The sequence below is a fragment of the Jaculus jaculus genome, chromosome 2 (genome assembly GCF_020740685.1).
Source record: "Jaculus jaculus isolate mJacJac1 chromosome 2, mJacJac1.mat.Y.cur, whole genome shotgun sequence".
In the NCBI taxonomy this organism is placed as follows: domain Eukaryota; kingdom Metazoa; phylum Chordata; class Mammalia; order Rodentia; family Dipodidae; genus Jaculus; species Jaculus jaculus.
This window is the reverse complement of record NC_059103.1, coordinates 115454992-115477204: the sequence shown is the minus strand read 5'-3', so window position 1 is coordinate 115477204 and position 22213 is coordinate 115454992. Positions and strand designations below refer to the sequence as shown.

Here is a 22213-nt window from a genome sequence, read left to right as displayed (position 1 = left end):
TTCCTGGCTCTGCATGTCACCTCTTGAGACACAAAGAAACATTAGGATAGATCATCTCTCAGGCCCTCCTAACTCTTCACCCCACATTTAGCAGTTTACTGAGGGGCCGGATCGTTCATAGCAGGTTAGTACAGAGCCCTGAGCAGCCTCCATTTACTCACGGAAACAGAAAAACAGGGTCACTTACAGGTACAGGCTCGAAATTTTTATCCACTAAGTGGTAGTTTCCAGCTCCAAATAACACCTGTCTCATGACGACTTCTATGCCCATTCGGGCTGATAGGCCCAGCTTATCCAGCCACCTAAGACAGAGCAACACCAGCTTTCTTCAGTTTGAAGAAACAAAAAGTATTCGATTCTGATTACACAGTGCTTTGTTCAGCTGCGTGGGAGGAATTAACAGGAAACTAGAAGAGTGGCATTAATTACAGACAAGCAGTTTGAAATGAGATGGTGACGTGCAGTGCATGCGCTGCACAAACACACACGCCCTTTCTATCTTCCCACTTGTGTCCCTTTCAGGCAGGACAACTTCTACCGAGCAAACGCCACCACTGTGGACAAGTCCCCATCCAATAGTCCTTCCCTACGCACACTGTGTGAGGGCTGAAGGGAAGACCCCATCAGCGGGACCAAATGTGAGCGACATGGCAACGCAGCTAAGCTCTAACCACCACCTCCTCTGATCTGCCCTCGGTCCCCTGTGTCTTCAGGAAAAGGGAAAGCATTTGAATAACAGAGCACGACTGAACTCCATCACCTCCTCTGATCTGCCTGCCCTCTGTCTCCTGCTCTGTCTTTAGGAAATGGTAAAGCAAGCATGTTCATTCTTTTCTCTATTCCTCACGTGCCCATTAATAGTCAAGGATTTGTGTGTTATCTGGACAACAAAGATGGTGGAGGAAAGCATAAGGATGGGAGGGAAAAAAAATTTAAAAACCCAGACTCTCCATGTGAAAAGATGCAAACCTCTAAAGTTAAAGAGTCCTGGGTTGTAATGGACATAAATAAACCAGTAGTTTAAAGCAGTCAAGTCTGTAGTGCTGGGTAAGGAGTGCTTCAGTCCATCTTGAAACTCACGGGGGTAGCCTCTTTGGTGTGATCTCATACTTTAGGCTTGAAACTTGAGAATCTGCAACACAGCTACCTGTACACAGTATCTTTCTCAGAGCCAAAGCTCTGGAAGGAGACTTTCACACTTCCCCTCCTCCTCTACACTTCCTCCCTGGCTTCCTACACTGACAGGGGGGTCCTTGTGAACTCTGATCAGGAGGCTCCAAGTGCTGGGGCTGTATTGCGCGCACCACAGTGCCCGGTTAAGATCAAGCTTTTTCAGAAGAGGGACTCCTAGGTCTCAATCTCAGGTGTCCCCCAAAGGCTCATGTATTGAAGCCTGGCCCTCACTACAGGTGCCTTTGTGAGGTGGTAGAAATGTAAGGAAGCAGGGCTCAGTTGGAAGAAGCAGGTCACTTTGCAGAATGCCCTTGAAGGGGACACTGGAACCCCTCCCTCTTCTCCCGTCACCCACGAGGCCAGCAGTTTCTTCTGCCGTGTGTGTCCACCATGAAGGGCTGCTTTACCACAGACCCAAAGTTGCAGGACCACATTTTCAAGGGCTGAAACCTTGGAAAGTATAATCCAACACAAACCTTTCCTCCTTTTAGATTGTTTATCTCAGGTATTTTATTACAGCAACAGAAAGCTGACTCACACAAATTCCTTGGCATACATATTGGCCATAATAACCGACCACACTTCCCCTTTCTTCCCTCCCTCCCTCTCTCTCTCTTCCTTCCTTTCTTCTGCCATCCGTTTCTTCCTTTGTTACTCTCTCTTCTTCTCCCTCTGTTTTTCCCTCTCCTTCTTCTTTCCTCCTTCCCTCCCCCTCTCCCTTCCTCCTCCTTCTTCCTCTTTTTTTTTATTTTTTTATTTTTTGTAGTACTGAGAATTAAACCTAGGGTATTGTACATTCTAGGCAATCACTCCACCACTGACTTATATCCTCAGCTTTCAGTTTACTTTTTTTTTTTTTTTGGTTTTTCGAGGTAGGTCTTGCTGTAGCTCAGGTTGACCTGGAATTCACTATGGAGTCTCAGGATGGCCTCAACTCATGGTGATCCTCCTACCTCTGCCCTCCCAAGTGCTGGGATTTAAAGGCGTGCACCACCATGCCCAGCTCATTTTACTTTTTATTCTTTTGTAATTTTTTTTTTTTTTATGAGAGCGACATTGAGCACAAAGAGGGAAGAACTGATGTACCAGGGCCTCCAGCCACTGCAACTGAACTCCAGACTTGCGTGCCATTTTGTGTACATGCATCATCTTGTGCGTCTGGCTTACTGGGACTTGGAGAGTTGAACATGGGTCCTTAGGCTTTACAGGCAAGCACCTTAACTGCTAAGCCATCTCTCTAATACTTTTTTCTTTTGCTTTGTTTTGTTTTTTGAGGTAGGGTCTCACTCTATCCCAGGCTGACCTGGAATTCACTACATAGTCTCAGGGTGACCTCAAACTCATGGTGATCCTCCTACCTCTGCCTCCCGAGTGCTGGGATTAAAGGCGTGCGCCACCATGCCTGGCACCTTTGTACTTGTTAAAAGATACTGTTTATGTACAAGGAGAGAGAGGGGGAGAGAGCGAGCTCCAGGACCTCTAACCTCTGCAAACAAACTCCAGATGCATGAGCTGCTTTGTGCATCTGGCTTTACTTTTCACTTTAGTCCCCAGTGGGTACTGGGGAATCGAACCTGGGTAGTTAGGCATGGAGGGAAAGTGCCTTAACCTGCTGAGCCATTTCTCCAGCCCTACTTTTATACTTTTACATAGAGTCTCAGTTGTCTAGGCTGACCTTGAACTTACTTTGTAGCCAAGGCATGTCTTGAACTTTCAATCCTCTTGCTTCAGCTTCCTAAGGCCTATCCAAAATTTCTAAAACAATTTATCCTTAAAATGTTTAATTTGGGATGCTTATTAAAGATGTCCTGCAAGATGTAGTAAGCCACTTTTTTTTTTTTTTTTTTGCAAGACCTGGCACAAATGTGGGGGCTGTGCCATAGAAACTGCCTTTGACCTGGTTCTGGCTGGCACTAGTGATAGGGAGGATGGAGCTGAAGTTCGGTCTCCGAAGCCAGCACAGTTTCACTCACATAAAGCCAGCCACGAAGGTGTCAGACAGCAAGGGTGCTCCACCGCCATATGCAGAGCTTGTTTCTCCCAACCACACCTTTTTGCCGGGTTTGGTCTCCTCAACCACCTAGGGAACAGGAAAGTCTCCATGGTAACCGCAAACAAACAAACCACTGTGGGGCTGAAGACCAACTGCACTCAAAGCCTTACGTTCCCAGACGCATCCATCCCATCCAGTTACAAAACACGTTTACAGGCATCCAGGTCTCTGCCATTTTCTTTTATTGCCCTATTAGTGTATGATTGAAGTAGAAGCAAATCCATATATGGCCTAATAATTTTAATTGAAAAGACTATTGGCAATATTTTACATTTCTTTATTTTATCTTTTTTTTTGTTCAATTTTATTTATTTATTTGAGAGTGAGAGAGAGAGAGAGAATGGGCACGCCAGGGCCTCCAGCCACTGCAAATGAACTCCAGATGTGTGTGCCCCCTTGTGCATCTGGCTAACGTGGGTCCTGGGGAACCGAGCCTCGAACCGGGGTCCTTAGGCTTCACAGGCAAGCACTTAACCGCTAAGCCATCTCTCCAGCCCACATTTCTTTACTTTTTATCTCTCTCTCTCACTCTGTGTGTGTCTGTATGGCTGAGGGTGTTCCAAGGCCTCTTGCCATTCCAAATGAACTCTAGAAGCACATGCCACTTTTTGCGTCTGGCTTTATGTGGGTACTAGGGAACCAAACCCGAGCCAGCAGGCTTCGCAAGCAAGCGTCTTTAACTGCCAAGCCATTTCCCCAAACCTCTCAATTCCTAATTACAATAAATGGCTAAGAGCCAATGCTGAGGAGACACCAAGGGTGAATTAGACATAGTGCTTAGTCTTTCATATTAGACAGATGTAACTATATATACCTACAGAATTTAGAAGTAATTAGACTATAAAGTTTGGCTTGACATGAAAAATTTATAAAGATCATTACCTGTAAAATTTCTGTCACAGATAAAATAAAAGTGTCCAGTACATCAGAGCTCAGAAAGTCTTCTTTGGTGGCATTACGTCCATTCAAATAGTAGCTAAAATATTCAGAAAAAAAAAAACAGTTTACTGTATGCTTTAAAGTCATTTGTGAATCTTGTCCTCTTTCCTACCTTTTTCATCCCCTACTATAAAAAAAAAAGTTAGCTGGGTGTGGTAGCGCACGCCTTTAATCCCAGCTCTTGGGAGGCAGAGGTAGGAGGATCACCATGAGTTCGAGGCCACCCTGGGACTACATAGTGAATTCCAGAATTCCGGATCAGCCTGGGCTAGAGCGAGACCTTACCTTGAAAAACAAACAAAAAAAAAAAAAAAAGAAAAAGAAAAAGAAAGAAGAAGAAGAAAAGAAAAGTTCTATGAGGTACCAAAATGGAGGGAGCCATGGGGAAGAGTTTATTCTATCTAAATGCTTTAGCTATTCCACCTTCAGAAGAGACAGCCGAGATAGGGTACCTGTCCTTTCTTCCAGCTGCTTTTATATTCCATGACTTAGTTAGTAGTATATCTTGTTATTTATAATGACTACCACATTATTTAAAATTATATTGATTTTTTTGTTTTATTGCTATTAAAATTCTGGGATAAACTGGGCATGGTGGCACACTCCTTTAATCCCAGTGCTCAGGAGGCAGAGGTAGGATAATTGCTGTGAGTTTGAGGCCAACCTGGGACTACAGAGTGAGTACCAGGTCATCCTGGGCTAGAGCGAGACCCTACCTTGAAAAAACAACAACAACCAAAAAGTTCTATTATAATGCTGCTTGATGAGATACTACTTTAAAAAAAATCTTTTTGTTTATTTTTATTTATTTATTTGAGAGTGACAGAGAGAGAGCGAGAAAAAGGCAAAGAGAGAGAGAAAGTGGGCGTGCCAGGGCTTCCAGCCACTGCAAATGAACTCCAGATGCGTGTGCCCCCTTGTGCATCTGGCTAACATGGGTCCTGGGGAATTGAGCCTCGAACCGGGGTCCTTAGGCTCCACAGGCAAGAGCTTAACTGCTAAGCCATCCCTCCAGCCCTACATTTTTTTTTTATTTTTTACTTGAGCTAAAAACCAATTAACAGTTAAGTGGAAATAATTTTTGAAAACTGGCAATGAATAAAAGTAGCATTGGGCTGGGGAGATGGCTTAGCTGTTGAGGTGCTTGCCTGCAAAGCCAAAGCACCCAGGTTTGATTCCCCCAGGACACACAAAAAACCAGATGCACAAGGTATCTGGAGTTTGCTTCCAGTGGCTGGAGGCCCTGGCATGCCTGCCCATTCTCTCTCTTTCTCTGCCCCCTTCTTTCAAATAAATAAATGAAATATCTTTTTTAAAAAAAGTAGCATTATGCTGGGTGGGGCAGCACACACCTTTAATCCCAGCACTCAGGATGCAGAGGTAGGAGGTTTGCCAAGAGTTCAAGGCTACCCTAAGACTACATAGTGAATTCCAGGTTAGTCTGGGCTAGAGTGACCCCACTCTCAGACTAACCTGAAACTTACTTTGTAGCCCAGGCTGGCCTAGAACTCATAGTGGTCCTCCTACTCCTCCTGAATGTTGAGATAACAGGAGAAAGCCACAATGCCCAGTCCTATTTTCCATACATCTTAAGTGGCAATCATCCCGCTAGACTACTGAGCCACTGAAGCCCTTCTTTCTCTCTCTGATTTTTTTTTTTTCAAGTTAGTACCTCCCTCTAGCTCAGGCTGATCTGAAATTTACTCCGCAGTTCCAGGCTGGCCTTGAACTCATGGCAATCCTCCTACCTCTGCCTCCCAATTGCTGGGATTAAAGGCATGAGCCACCACACCCAGGTGCCCTACTCTAATATAACTATAATACTTAGGTATGGGCTGGATAGATGGTTTAGTGGTTAAGGCACTTGCCTGCAAAGCCAAAGGATCCAGGTTCAATTCCCTAGGACCCACAAAATCCAGATGCACAAGGTGGTGCATGCATCTGGATTTTGTTTGCAGTGACTAGAGGCCCTGGCATGCCCATTCTCTCTATCTTCCTCTTTCTAGCTCTCTCTCTCTCTCTCTTTTTTTTTTTTTTTTTTGGTTTTTCGAGGTAGGGTCTCACTCTGGTCCAGGCTGACCTGGAATTAACTCTGTAGTCTCAGGGTGGCCTTGAACTCACGGCCTCCTACCTCTGCCTCCCGAGTGCTGGGATTAAGGGCGTGTGCCACCATGCCTGGCTCTCTCTCTTTCTAATAAATAAAAATCAAAAATATTTTTAAAAATAACTGAGGTGTGAGGTATACTAACCAAATTGAACTTAATAATGGGGATATTAAATCAATGTCTATACTTACTGATGCCACGTAACCGCATCAATCACATCTCCACCAGCCATCAGGAAACTGGAACAAAGTTCTATGATGGTATCACTTAGTCCTCAGACACAGGTACATCTTCAGCAGCGTTTTACTACCCAGGGGTGGCTGATTACAATGTTGGTTTCAGGCGCACAAACATTCTAATCACAAGCACCAATCATCTCCGAGTCTTCAGGACTCTGAGTCAGTGTAACCCCATTAAGCTACCACGTAGCCTGCGGCATACTCTTTATTTATTTGTGTTTCTCCTACCCTGCCCCCCCCCCTCCCGCCAGATCGAGGTAGGGTCTCACTCTAGCCCAGGCTGACCTGGAATTCACTATGTAGTCTCAGGCTGGCCTCAAACTCACAGAGGTCCTCCTACCTCTGCCTCCCCAGTACTGGGATTAAAGGCATGTGTCACTACATCTGGCTTGCAGCACATTGTTTATAACATGTGACTGCTGGTGTTTCGCCACCAGAGAGGACCACTCTTTTCTTTTCTTTTCTTTTCTTTTTTCTTTTCTTTCCTTTCCTTTCCTTTCCTCTTCTCCTCTCTCTCTCTCTCTCCCTCTCTCCCTCTCTCTCTCTTTCCCTCTCTCTCTCTCTCTCTCTCCCTCCCTCTCTCTCTTTTCCATTTATTTCTAAGAAAAGAAGTTTTGTGCCCCCCCCAGGTCTTACCTCCTCAGCAATTGAACTACCTTTCTTCGAGGCTGACCAATATCAGGACCATAGAGTTTTGCAGTTTTGAATGTGGAATTTCTTAGAAGTTTATGCAACTCAACAAAATCTTCTCCCAGCTGCAATCCATCAATGGAAATGCCAGCCTTCTTCCTGAAACTGTTAGGTTCTGAAAGACAGTGATTCTCACATTGATCACCTACCTAAATATTTTTTACTTACAAGCAAACAGCAAAAAACATTTTTTAAATTATAAGCTCATAATCCAAAGTCATGAAAAGTAAGACCCCTAGTTATTAAGAAGATATTCTAGGAATAAAAATTTTAATTATATAATGGGTATGAAGAAGTATTAGGCAAACAAATTAATAATGGAAATATTAAATCACTGGCTATTCAGAAAGTAGTCTGTATCCAGTATTTAATAACTTTATTTTATTAAAAAAATGGGTAGGGGCCTGGAGAGACAGCTTAGTGGTTAAGGCACTTGCCTGCAAAGCCAAAGAAACCAGGTTCAATTCCCCAGTACCCATGTAAAGCCATATGCATAAGATGGTGCATGCATCTGGAGTTTGTTTGCAGTGGATAGTGGCCCTGGTGTGCCTATTCTCTCTTTATCTGTCTCTTTCTTTCCTTTCCTTCCTTCTTTTCCCTCCTTCCTTCCTTCCTTCCTTCCTTCCTTCCTTCCTTCCTTCCTTCCTTCCTTCCTTTCTCCCTCTCTCTCTCGTCTTAAATAAATAAATGAAATATTTCAAAAGAAAAAACTGGGTAGGGAGAAAATGTTTAATGCTCTAATTAGTGTCTTGCTTTTTATATGTATGGAGGGGGAGTGGATTCAAGGTAGGATCTCACTCTAGCACAGGCTGACCTGGAACTCTCTCTGTAGTCCCAGGCTGGTCTCGAACTCACAGCTATCCTACCTCTGCCTGCCAAGTGCTTGGATTAAAGGAGTGCACTACCACATTCAGCCTACATTCCATTTTGTATCTTATATATAGTTCTATTGTCTGATGTGTAGATATCCTATAAACATATCTTAATAAATGTGACTAGTCATTAATATACTACTTAGAGTTTATAAGGTTTTTGCAAAAAAAAAAAAATGAGGAGACGCTTAGAAGGTTGGCTTGGGTAAGAGTCTATGTCGGTGTCCTTGAGACAGCTTGAGTAGGTCATGAATGTCAGCTTGGGGTTGTTGAGAAGACCTGACAAGCTGACATGAGAAAGGAAGGGAAAAGTAAACTCAAACTGCCTACTCCATAGTTTGGCTGAATCCAGCGTGTCAAGCATAATAGATTTAAGAGACTCCGGGAATCCTGAGATAACCTGGGATCAGGGTAGATATTGTTGGCTCCAATAGTATTTATCATCTTAAAAACAGCATAAACAAGCCAGGCATGGTGGTGCACACCTTTAATCCCAACACTTGGGAGGCTTGGGAGGCAAAGGTAGGAGGATTGCCATGAATTCGAGGCCACCCTGAGACTACATAGTGGATTCTAGGTCAGCCTGGGCTAGAGTGAAACCCTACCTTGTAAAACAAAAAACAAAGCAAAACAAAAAACAGCATAAACTGGGATTAACAATAGGCTCTAGGTTCCAGAAAGGAGTTTTCTTCCAAATGCAGTTATAAAAGTTGTATGATTGGAGAGATGGCTCAGGGTTAAGCGCTTGCCTGTGAAACCTAAGGACTTCAGTTCAAGGCTTGATTCCCCAGGACCCACGTTAGCCAGATGCATAAGGCGGCGCATGCATCTGGCGTTCGTTTCCAGTGGCTGGAGGCCCTGGCGCACCCATTGTCTCTCTCTCTGCCTCTTTCTCTCTGTCTGTCACTCTCAAATAAATAAATAAAAATAAATTTAAGTTGTATGACTGGGCACTTGCAAGAGTGTGCTCAGAAAGGATACTTGCTACAGGGAAGAGAATGTCACGATAGAAAAAATCATGCCAAGAGGGCGTTTTCTTGTGAATGAAATATTCCCAGAGATACATACCGTTGCCCAGCTCCCAAGAGATGTTGTAGCCCCTGGAGGAGCAGTAGTCCAGGAGAAGCTGGGCGTTGGAGCTATTCCAGCGCAAATCCGCCGTTCTCAGCAATGCATTTAGACCAAAGATCAAGTCCAATCCTGAGCACTTTGCAAAACTGTACAGCATATCCACTGAGCTTCCTAGAAGAAAATGGCTCCGTTTAATGGTTACATCTGCACCCCAGACAAGACGACCTCCAGGCGTGCTCTCCATTTATTTGTTTGCTTATTTATTCCTTATTTACAACCAGAGAAGGGAGGGGTGGGGGTAGGATGAGAGAGACAGTATGGGCAAACCAGGGCCTCTTGCCACTGCAAATAAACTCCAGATGCCCGCACCACCTTGTGCACCTGGCTTTACATGAGGACTGGGGAATTCGAGCCAGCCCATCAAGCTTTGTAAGCAATTGCCTTTAACCTCTGAGCTGTCTCTCCAGCCCTTCATTAGTTATTTTTATTGTTAACCCAGAGGAATTTTGCTTCTAATAAGTGACTATCAGTATGCCTAAGTATGCCCTCTTGGCATGATTTTTTCTATCTTGACATTCTCTTCCCTGTAGCAAATTTAAAAGGAAAAATGTGGTGCTCGATTTGACAGCACATATCCTAAAATAGGAACAATATAGAGAAGATTAGTATGGCCCCTAAAATAAAAGAATAAAGAGTTTTTTTTAAAAAAAGGCTGGGCCTTTAATTAAAATAACACCTTTAATCCCAGCACTTGGGACACAGAGGTAGGAGGATCACTGTGAGTTCAAGGCCATCCTGAGACTACATAGTGAATTCCTGGTCAGCCTGGGCTAAAGTGAAACCTCACCTCAAGAAACAAACAAACAAACAAAAAGCCGGGCATGGTGACACATGTCTTTAATCCCAGGATTTGGGAGGCAGAGGTAGGAGGCTTGTTGAGACAGAGAGAGAGAGAGAGAGAGAGAGAGAGAGAGAGAGAGAGAGAGAGAGAGAGGGAGAGAGATAGTTAGTTCAAGGCCACCCTGAGACTACATAATGTAGGCTGGAGAGATGGGTAAATGCATTTCCCATGCAAGCATGAAGACCTGAGGGGGCCTGAAACCACTTGAGTTCAGGTCTCCAGAGCCCACCTAAGGAGTTGGGCATGGCCACACTGCCTGTAACTTAAGTCCCACAAAGGGGAATAGGGACCAGGGAACCTCCCTGCTCACAAAAAAACACGGCCTCAGTAGGAGACTCCGGCTCAAGTAAGAATGGATGGAGCTGGAAACCCGATGTTCAGCTCTGGCCACACAAGGCAGCATCCCCTCCCCTCCGGCTCGCGAGCACGTGGGGCACCACAAGGGCACACACTCAGACGTCAGACATGCACCACACATACATGCACACAAGCAACCAAACTTAATTAACTAAAAAAAAGAAAAAGAAAAATGGAGCCGGGCGTGGTGGTGCGCACCTTTAATCCCAGCACTCAGGAGGCTGAGGTAGGAGGATCACCAAGAATTCAAGGTCACACAGAGACTGAAGAGTGAATTCCAGGTCAGCCTGAGCTAGAGTGAGACCCTACCTTGGAAAACTAAAAAAAAAAAAAAAAAAAAAAAAAGGGGGAGGAGGCGGGGCTGGAGAGATGACTTAGCAGTGAAAGCACCTGCCTGAAAAGCCAAAGGACTCAGGTCCGATTCCCCAATACCCACATAAAGCCAAATGCACAAGGTTGTGCATGCGTTTGCAGTGCCCAGAGGCCCTGGCACACCGATTATCTTGCTCTCTACCTGCTTATTTCTCTCTCTCTCAAATAAATAATAAATATTAAAAATGAAATAGAAAAACCCACATTTCAAAAATAAAACTGGGGAATGTGGCTTCATAGGCAGAGGGCTTCTCTACCATGCATAAAGTGCTGAATAAGCCAAGTATGGTGGCCAGTACTCAACACTCAGGAGGTGGAGGCAAGAGGACCAGAATTTTGTCATCCTTGGCTTCATAAGGAGGATGAGGCCAGCCTGGGTTACATGAGACCCTATCTCAAAAAAAGAGAAAAAGGTGTTGGAGAGATGGCTCAGCAGTTAAGGCACTTTCCTGCAAAGTCTAATGACGTGAATACAATTCCCCAGTACGCATGTTTGCAGAGGTTTTTTTTTTTTGCAGCAGCAGCTGGAGTCCCTGGTGTTCCCATTCTATCTATCCCTCTGTTTGCAAATAAATAAAAATAATAAGAGAGAGAGAGAGAGGGGGGGGGTGCATGCATGCGCGCGCGCCAGGCATTGTGGTGCATGCTTTTAATCCCAGCACTTGAGAGGCAGAGGTAGGAGGATCACTATGAGTTCAAGGCCACCCTCACACTACATAGTGAATTCCAGGTCAGCCTGGGCTAGAGTGAGACCCTTCCTCAAAAAAACAAAAAAGAGAGAGAAAGAAAACAAAAATTTCACTTTATCTACTATAGCTGTTGGAAGATCTGGTAGAAGGGACAAGACATGCTCCTTTGGCAGTTAGGTTTTGTTCAAATGACTAATGGTAAAAGCAGCATAGGACTCTAGGCCCCACTTCCATTAGTTAACATAAATCTCACCTTTCATAATCTAAATATCCACTTACAAATTCAGTTGTAAAATAAGTGCAGGGAGCTGGAGAGATTGCTTAGTGATTAAGGTGCATGCCTAGAGGACTAAGGATGCAAGTTCGATTCCCCAGAACCCACCTAAGCCAGATGCATAAGAGGCAAGCGCAAAGTCGCACAAGTCCACTAGGTGGCACAAGCGTCTGGAATTTGATTACAATGGCTGGGGCCCTGGGATGCCAATTCTCTCTCTCTCTCTCTCTCTCTCTCTCTCTCTCTCTCTCTCTTGCTCTGTCTAAAAGGAAAAATAAGGGCTGGAGAGATGGCTTAGCGGTTAAGCGCTTGCCTGTGAAGCCTAAGGACCCCGGTTCGAGGCTCGGTTCCCCAGGTCCCACGTTAGCCAGATGCACAAGGGGCGCACGTGTCTGGAGTTCGTTTGCAGGGGCTGGAAGCCCTGGTGCGCCCATTCTCTCTCTCTCCCTCTATCTGTCTTTCTCTCTGTGTCTGTCGCTCTCAAATAAATAAAAATAAAAAATGAACAAAAAGATATTAAAAGGAAAAGTAAACCTAGGAACAGAACTACCATAAGACATATCTATAAGGACTCTATCTTCTACCACAAAGATACTTGCAAATTCATTTTTATTGTTGCTTAATTCACAATAGCAAGGGAATGAAGTCAGCCTACATATACACCAAAATATGAATGGCTAAAGAAAAGGTGGTACATATACACAATGGACTCTTACCCAGCTATAAAGAAAAATGAAATTATGAAACCTGTAGAAAGTAGATGGAACTGAAAACCCACACATAAGTTAGTAATATAGTCTCAGAAAGACAAATATCCCATGTTCTCTTTCATATGTGGATCCTAGCTTCTAACTATGGGACATGTATATCTAGGTAGGAATAAAGGGTGAAGGCCAAGAAACTAGAAAGGGGTCCACGAGATGGGAAGAGAGACTTAAATGGAGGGTGTGGGGTAGAAGATGGAGGAAGGAAGAGTCAGCCAAAATGAGGTTTGTATGAAAATGTCACAAGGCAATCTGTTACTTTCAAAGCTAATTTTAAAAAAAGTATTAATTAAAAAATAAAATAAATGGGCTAAAGGGATGGCTTAGCGATTAAGGCATTTGCCTGCAAAGCCAAAGGACCCAGGTTCAATTCCCCAGGATGCACGTTAGCCAGATGCACAAGGGAGCACACGTGTCTGGAGTTTGTTTACAGTGGCTGGAGGCTCTGGCATGCCCATTCTTTTTCCCTCCCTCTTTCTCCATCAAATAAATAAATATAAAAAATAAAATATTAAAAAATAAATTAAATAATGGAACTGGATCTTTTTTTTTTAGTCTTTAATGTGTGTCATTGTTTGCATAAAAGAATCCATCATAGGGCTGGAGAGTGTAATGATGAGGAAGAGGCGAAGGAAAAGGAAACCATTAAACAGATAATATAATAAGGGAGCCGCCTTTCTGCAGTCACACCTGGAATTACATCTGTAAGGCCACTTCTTTGACCTGCCCAAACAAGTTTACAACATGAGTGTCTGTTCTCATGACAAAAGTTTCATCATCTGCTTAAGTAAGATTTATCACTTAGGATGGAGAGATCTCTTAGCAGTTAAGACGCTTGCCGGCAAAGCCATAGGGCCCAGGTTCAATTCTCTAGTACCCACGTAAAGCCGGATGCACAAGGTGGCATATGTGTCTGGAGTTTGTCTGCAGTGGCTAGAGACCCCAGTATGTCCATTCTCTTTTTTTCTGTCTGCCTGTTTCTCTCTTGCACTCTCAAATAAAATAAAAACAAAACATACCACTCAGCCGAGTGTGGTGGTACACATCTTTAGTCCCAGCACTCAGGAGGCAGAGGTAGGAGGATCGCCGTGAGCTTGAGGCCACCCTGAGACTACATAGTGAATTTCAGGTCAGCCTGGGCTAGTGTGAAACCCTACCAAAAAAAAAAAAAAAAAAAAAAATCCAAGAAGACCTGCATTAGAAAACTCACTTCTAGGACACCAGTTTTTAAGGATGTAGGCTATTAACCCAATCATGAGAACATCCTGGTCACATTCCCTCTTTCATCACACCCTACTTCTAAAGTCACTTAGCCATGAGTAACCTCAGCCACAAATTTAGCACAATGTGTGGAAACCCCTGCTGGCTTCTGAGATGTTTGTCAGTATAACAAACAGACACCTGAATTAAACATGGTCAGTGATTCCATGACATGCACATTAACATTTAGAAACCAGGGGCTGGAGAGATGGCTCAATGGTTAAGGTGCTTGCCTGCAAAGCCTAACAACCCAGGTCTGATTCCCCTGTACCCACATAAAGCCAGATGTACAAAGTGGCAGCCGAGTGTGGCGGCACACACCTTTAATCCCAGCACCCGGGAGGCAGAGGTAGGAGGATTGCTGCAGCCTGGGCTAGAGTGAGACCCCACTTTAAAAAAATCAAAAACATGATGATGTGAGGTAGCAAACCTTTTTAGTTTTTGAAAACTGAAGATAAACTGGTATAATATTTAATTCTTTGGATTGTTTTTTTTGTTGTTTCTATTTCATTAATTTCTGCCCTAATCTTTATTATTCTTCCTATCTTGGTTTGCCTTGTTCTTCCAAGGCTTTAAGGTAAAGCATTAGGTCGTTTACTTGCGACCTTTCTAATTTCTTAATATAGGCACTTAAGGCTATAAATTTACCTCTTAGAACTGCCTTCATTGTGTCCTAGAGATTTTGAGCTGTTTTAGGAACGTCAACACTGATTTCCACAATGGCTGGACCAGATTGCATTCCCGCCAGCAGTGTAGAAGGGTTCCTCTTTTTCCACATCCCGCCAACATTTATGATCATTTGTTTTCATGATGGTGGCCAATCTGACAGGGGTGAGATGGAATCTCAATGTGGTTTTACTGGTATAATATTTAATATGATTGTCTCCCCAAAATGTAGGACTCCACTGGTTAATACCATGGAGTCTTCTAAGTGGCCTATATCATAGCTTATTGCAAATGAGACCACACTACTGTGGATTTTGTCATTCCTTTAGTGGGATCTCAGATGGCCCTGCTTATGCCAAATTTAATTTAACAATAAATCAAGCTTACTAAAATACTAGAATAGTCTCCACTCCTCTTAAAAATGCCTGAGATTGGGCTGGAGAGATGGCTTAGCGGTTAAGCACTTGCCTGTGAAGCCTAAGGACCCCGGTTCGAGGCTTGGTTCCCCAGGTCCCACGTTAACCAGATGCACAAGGGGGCGCACGCGTCTGGAGTTCGTTTGCAGAGGCTGGAAGCCCTGGCGCGCCCATTCTCTCTCTCTCTCTCTCTCTCTCTCTCTGCCTTTCTTTCTGTGTCTGTCTCTCTCAAATAAATAAATAAATAAATAATTTTAAAAAAAAAAAGCCTTTTAAAAAAAATGCCTGAGATTTCAACCAGCCGTACAAGAAGCACACACTTGTGCAATAGAGCCACACAACCTTGGCAGGTAACCAACTGTTCTCTGATTGGACATGAGGCCTGCTCAGTGGGACAGAACTCATATCTGGTACTGGAAACCAAGTCAGAATCCCATGGCCAGGAAACTCATAGACTTCAGAGAGAAGCACCCACTGCCCTCGGGAGAAAAAGAGTGGGTTTTCACACCAAAAAAATCTCTCAAATAACTGCATGCCCCCTTTGACCCATGCTCCTCTCAGCCTTAACTGGAGAATGTGTTTTGTTTTACAGATGGCACAGAAAATGGAGGAGAGCCAAGAACCATCGAAAAGACAAGAAGATAGCCAACTGCCCACCACAGCACTTGCCACCCCACCATATCTGCCAGGGCCCAGGAGAAACTGTAGAGGAAGAGGTGACATGCATACTGCTGTTGTGGCTAGGCTAGTCTGCCAGTCGGTTCCGGGGTGATGGTGACAGACATGGGAGTCAATCAAAACCTATCAAAGCAGAAATCCAGAGGCTGCAGAGAACTCAACACTAAGTCAGACTGCCAACAGGCCTCCAGGGCTCAGGGAACCTTGCAGAAGAGGAGGTGGAAAGAGTTTAAGAGTCACAGAGTAGGGAGGAATTCCCTGAGGCACAGCGCCGCCCTCACTACCATAGGAACTGGCTGAGGCCTTCATGACTCCACAGTGAATCCCATAACCCCACTGAGGAGGGCTCCAGGATAATGGGATCAGGGGTGAGGGGATAAAAGAAGATAAACTATTAAGCATAAAATACAAATAATAAATAAATAAAATGCCTGAGTTTAGGGCCGGGTGTGGTGGTACATGCCTTTAATCTCAGCACTTGGGATAAAGATATAGGACAATGGTTGTTGAACTGAAGGCCAGCCTGGGACTACAGAGTGAGTTCCAGGTCAGCCTGGGCTAGACTAAGACCTTACCTCGGGAAAAAACAAACAAACAAACCACAAAACAACAACAACAACAACAAAGTCTGCATTTAGGGAGGGAATTATGATTAAAATACATTACATACATGTGTGAAAATTGTTGATAAACAGGTCTAAAAGAAAATAATTCCATATTAGAGAACGGTATTAGCTGTTAACACATGCTCTTTTTTGATTTCCTATGGCTCACATTTTTCTATGCCTTGTAAACAAAAATATATAAAAGGAAAAATCTACTTGATATACTGAAATCCAGGTGGTTTACAGTAAATCTTACACAGATAAATAATTTGCTTTAAATAAATAATGTACAGGCATGCCTAGGAGACAGTGTGTTCAGAGCACTGCAATAAATCACCTGTTACAACACAGTAAGTCATACAAATTTTTGCTTCCCCAATATATATAAATTATGTTTACATTATATTGTGGTCTATTCAGGGAACAATAAATACTATTATGTTTAAAATGTACATAAACCACAAAAATTTTAAAAATTAAAATGTACATAGTTTAAGTATTTATTGCTAAAAAAAATGCCAACTGCCATCTGAGCTTCCAGTCATAACCCTTGCGATGGTGTGGAGGGTCTTGCCTTGATTCTTTAAAAAAAAGGTATGTTTTATTTATTTATTTATTAGAGACAGAAAGGGAGAGAGAGAGAGAGAATGGGCACACCAGGGCCTCTAGCCACTACAAATGAACTCCAGATGCATGTGCCACCATGTGCATCTGGCTTATGTGGGACCTAGAGAATCAAACCTGGGTCCTTAGGCTTCGCAGGCAAGCACCTTAACTGCTAAGCCATCTCTCTAGCCCTCTTGCCTTGATTTTTGACAGCTTTAGGCTGATTGGGTTGTGGTTATTGAAGGTTGCGGGGGGGGGGGGGACTATGGCAATTTCTTAAGAACAAAATGAAGTTTCTCTCATCAACTGACTCTTTTCAAAAAGATTCCTCTGTAAAATGGAGCTCTTTGACAGCATCTCACCAAGAGAGGAAATGTTTTCAAAACTGAAATTGGGGGGCTTCCTGCATACACTGGTGTAGAACCTTCAATTTACTTTAAGAACATTCCTGTCACATTCAGAATGTGGCTCTTTGGTGCAGGGGCCCAACTTTTAGTTTACCTCAGCTTTAAAAAAATAATTAATTAGTTTATCTATTCGAGAGGGAGAGACAGGCAGATAGAGAGAGAGAGAGAGAAAGAATGGGTGCAACAGAGCCTCTAGCCACTGTATATCGTCTCCAGATACATATGCCACCTTGTCACTAAGCTTAATCATTTCTAGCTTTTGAGTTAAAGTAAGAGATGGGGCTGGAGAGATGGCTTATCAGCTAAAGGCACTTGTTTGCAAAGCCTGATGGGCCAGGTTCAATTCCCCAGTACCCATGTAAAGCTAGATGCACAAAGTGGCACATGTATCTAGAGTTTGTTTGCAGTGGCTGGAGGCCCTAGTATGCCCATTCTCTCTCTCTCTCTCTCTCTCCTTGCAAATAAATTTAAAAAAACATACTTTTTACCCAGGCATGGTGGCGCATGCCCTTAGTCCCAGCACTTGGGAGGCAGAGGTAGGAGGATCACCATGAGTTCAGGGTCACCTTGACACTACATAGTGAATTCCAGGTCAGCCTGGGCTAGAGTGAGACCCTACCTTGAAAAACAAACAAAAAACAAAACAAAAAAAAAGTGAGAGATATATGACTATTTTTTCACTTGATTATCTAGTTATTCCTCAGTCTAACTTCAATGTTCTCAGATTTTAGAAAATGAGGACCCTCAGGAGAGGGAAAGATGGGGAAACAGTGATTGGGTAGAGTGCTCAGAATACACATATTTATCAATTGAGTTCCTGTTTCATGTGGGTGTGGTTTGTGACACCCCCAAACAACTATACTAACATCAAAGATTACTGATCACAGAACACTAACAAAGATACAATAGTGCATTTGAAATATTTTGAGAATTACCAAAATGTGATAGAAACATGAAATAATCAGGTGTTGTTATAAAAATGGTGCTGCTAAACTTGCTTGATGCAGGCTTCCCACAGCCCTCAGTTTATAGAAAATGTCAAAATGCCAGGTGTGGTGGCGCATGCCTTTAATCCTAGCACTTGGGAGGCAGAGGTAGGACGATCACCGTAAGTTCGAGGCCACCCTGAGACTCTATAGTGAATTCTAGGTCAGTCTGGGCTAGAATGAGACCCTACCTTGAAAAACAAAAACAAAAACAAAAAAGAAGAAGAAAAAGAAAAAGAAAAAGAAAAAGAAAAAGAAAAAGCCAAAGCCTGTGACTGAGCATATGGTGCATGCCTGTAATCCCAGAGGTTGAGGCAGGAACAGTGTGACTTCAAGGCTAGATTGGTCAATTAAAAAAAAGACAAGGGGGCTGGAGAGATGCCTTAGCGGTTAAGGCCCTTCCCTGCGAAGCTAAAGGACCCAGGTTTGTTTCCCCAGGACCCATGTAAGCCAGATGCACAAGGGGCACATGTGTCTGGAGTTCGTTTGCAGTGACTACAGGTCCTAGCGTGCCCATTCTCTCTCTGTCTGTCTATCTTTCTCATTCTCTGCTTGCAAATAAATAAATTAAAAAAAAAAAAAAAAGAGAGAGACAAGGGCTTAGTCCCAGCACTTGGGAGGCAAAGGTAGGAAGATCACTGTGAGTTGAGGCCAGCCTGAGACAAGCCTGGGCTAAGGCAAGGCACAATAAAATGAGGCATGCTTGTACTTTAAATGAAGATTGCTTGTTTCATTTATGTTAAAGCTCTGTGGGATAATGCCATTTTAGTTTGGAAACTGGAAAAACTGTTTCAGTGAAGGGAAATAAATTCCTGACTGGCTGAGTTAGCCCTGTGTTTATAAAGCACAGAGGAAATAAGATAACAATGCTATTTGGTGGCCAAGACTTAAATGTTCCTGAAAATTATGGAAAGTCACTTATTGGCCTATTTTCTGCCTGATATGACTCAGAAGTCACTGTCCAATGATAGGTTGACTCTCCGACTCTCTCCTGGGAGTAGAAGCATTTCTGATTTTATTGTGTGGGATTTTTTTTATTTGTTTTTGTTTGTTTGTTTGTTTGAGGTAGGGTCTCACTGTAGTCTCTAGGTGGTATCGAACTCCCAGTGGATCCTCCTACCTCTGCTTCCCAAATGCTGGGATTAAAGGCGTGAACCACCATGCCTGGCAGGATTTTTGCATTTGGAAGGGAAGATAACAATGAAGTATTAATGATTTCTGTGGCTAACAGGTAAAGTCAGAAGATAAATAAAAGTTTTGGGCTCAAGATTTCCCATTGATTATTTTTCTTTTCTTGGTGCTGGTTATTGAGTCCAGGGCCTCATGCATGCCAAGTATGTACTCTACCACTTAGCTACACTCTCAGTCTATTTTATTAACTTAAAAAAAAGTAGACAGTTAAGGCACTTGCCTGCAAAGTCTAAGGACCCAGGTTTAATTCCCTAGTATCCATGTAAAGCACAAGGCGGTGCAAGCATCTGGAGTTTATTTACAGTGGCTGGATGCCCCGGCATACCCATTCTCTATCTCTAAAATAAATAGAAACAAAAAATAAAAAGCATCCAAATGCTGCAGCATATATGTTTGGAAATGCCATTGCCAAATAAAGTAGAGGAAGAGTATGCTTGTGAGGTTGTAAGACAGAGGTATTGATCATAGGACTAGAACTGTGCAAGAGAAGAAAATTCCCTATTATTAAGCCAGGAGTGATGGCACATGCCTTTAATCCCAGCACTCTGGAGGCAGACGTAGAAGGATTGCTGTGAGTTCGAGGCCACCCTGACATTACATAGTGAATTCCAGGTCAGCCTGGGCTAGAGTGAGTCCCTACCTTGAAAAACCAAATAATAATATATAAATAAATAAAAATTAAAAATATAGAAAATAAATTCCCTCCTATCCACCATGGAAACATCATTGCAAAAATGTAAAATTGTGAAAAATAAAGAACTAGAGAAATATTTAAAAACCAAAAATAAAATAAAATAAAAAGCAGAAGAGAGCCAGGCATAGTAGCACACGCCTTTAATCCCAGCACTTGGGAGGCAGAGGTAGGAGGATCGCCTTGAGTTCAAGGCCACCCTGAGACTAGAGTGAGAAAAAAAAAAAAAAAAGGAAAGAAAGAAAGAAAAGAAAAAAAAAGTGGAAGAGAAACCAGTTGAAAAGAGAGGTCAGTGGAATGGGTGGGGTCAAGAGAAGGTAATAGGAGGAGAACAGAATCAAAATGCACATGTACGAATATTGTCAATAAAAAGTAAAAAAAAAAAGGTAGACATTTTTAAATGTGTGTGTGTTCCTATGCATGTGAGTATACCACATCTTGTAGGTACACACAGTGTACATGTATGGAGGCAAAGGTTAAGGTTAAGTGTCCTTGACCACAGCTCCACTTTATTTAGGGAGGTAGGGTCTCACACATGAATGCAGAGTTTATGTGGCTGATGTAGCCAGCCAGCTTGCTCCAGAGAATTCCCTGTGTCCATCTCCTGATTGCCATGATTCCAGGGCGGCTGCCATGCCCACCTAGCATTTACATGGGATGGGTGCTGGGGATCTGAACGTGAACCAGTCAGCCCCCCCCCCCACCCAGTCCTTCGTTAACTCTGGGGAGCACTGAAATGTAACACGGCTCTACCAAACTGCTGCAGGACTTCCTAGAGCCCAGGGCAAATGCACCCTATCCAGATACACTTGTGGCTGGACTGCCATTTCTTACTTGAGTAGGTGGTGTTCTTGAACTCTTTCTGACGTTGTTCTCTGAGGAGCAACTGCTCCTGCAAGGGCCACTCCACCTGTAGCCTTCTCATCACATCAGGAGGCACAGGTCCAGATTGGCAAATATCTGCAAGTGGGACAGAGAACATCAGGACTCTATTTTCTTTTACCTTCCCCCTCCCTCAAGTAGGGCCCCACTCTAGCTCAGGCTGACCTGGAATTCACTATGTAGTCTCAGGATGGCCCTGAACTCATGGAGATCCTCCTACCTCTGCCTCCTGAGTGCTAGGATTAAAGGCGTGCACCACCACACCTGGCTTTTTCTATCTTTCCCTCCCCCCTTCCTTCCTTCCTTCCTTCCTTCCTTCCTTCCTTCCTTCCTTCCTTCCTTCCTTCCTTCCTTCCTTCCTTCCTTTTGAAGTAGGGTCTCATTGCAGACCCACCTGGACCTCAAGTGCTGGGTTAACTGTGCACCACCATGCCCAGCTGGGGTTCTAGTTTCATAGTGACAAAGTTAAAATCTTGCATGTGCTGGGCATAGCGGTCCACACCTTTAATTTCAGTAGTCAGGAAGCAGGGGTAGGAGGATTGCCATGAATTTAAGGCCAGCCTAGGACTATATAGTGATTTCCAGGTCAGCCTGGGATAGAGTGAAACAAAACAAAACAAAAATCCTGGGGCTGATGTAGATCAGCTGACAGAAAGCTGGAAAAAGCTATGCTGTGTGCAGTTCAATGGGAGAGAGAGAAATCACCAGTGAAGATACTCAACAGTGGACACTGCAAGCCTTATATTTGGCCAGCCAGGCCACATGAGCCAACGGGTGTAATAGTGGCACATCTGTTATGGGGGAAACCAACTGCCCTCTAGGGGTGTAATGTCTGTTGCTGTCTGGCTAAATGAATATACTATGCTCACCAAGCTTCCCCCAATAAGCACTTCTCTTAATGTTCATACCCATATATTAATGCTACTCTCACTTTTGGTTAGAGAACCTTCTCTTTTCAGATGGCAGTGACCTTGGGAGGACTCACAAGGCACTGAAATATTTCTATCACATCTTTCAAGGCTCAGGGTCCATTGCAGAAGAGGTTGCGGAAAGAATGTAAGGGCCAAAGGAAGGGTAGGACTCCTTACAACATGCTCCTCCAGACACAAAATGGCCTGGAAATCCATGACCTCACAGTGCCTGACACTACCCACACAAGACCATCGTCATAGAGGAAAAGATCATGCCATCAAAATGATGAGAGAGACTGATTGAGAGGGGGAGGCAATATAATAGAGAGTGGAGTTTCAAAGGGGAAAGTGTGGGGGGAGGGAATTACCATGGGATATCGTTTATAGTCATGAAAGTTGTAAAAAAGAAAAATAA

General features: G+C 43.6%; 1 protein-coding gene and 1 pseudogene across 1 annotated transcript in view; one reads left to right on the top strand and one right to left on the bottom strand.

Moving 5' to 3' along the window:
- Positions 1–22213, bottom strand: part of Hpse (heparanase) — a 52236-nt gene that overhangs the window by 11955 nt on the left and 18068 nt on the right. The window contains exons 3-9 of the mRNA XM_045143538.1: positions 20840–20965; positions 9140–9313; positions 7146–7314; positions 6462–6509; positions 4109–4202; positions 3147–3253; positions 188–302 (exon numbers count right to left, since the gene is read on the bottom strand). Of these exons, the coding sequence (XP_044999473.1) occupies positions 188–302; positions 3147–3253; positions 4109–4202; positions 6462–6509; positions 7146–7314; positions 9140–9313; positions 20840–20965 (833 nt within the window). The remainder of the gene's footprint in view (positions 1–187; positions 303–3146; positions 3254–4108; positions 4203–6461; positions 6510–7145; positions 7315–9139; positions 9314–20839; positions 20966–22213) is intronic.
- Positions 9755–9845, top strand: LOC123459079 (annotated as a pseudogene).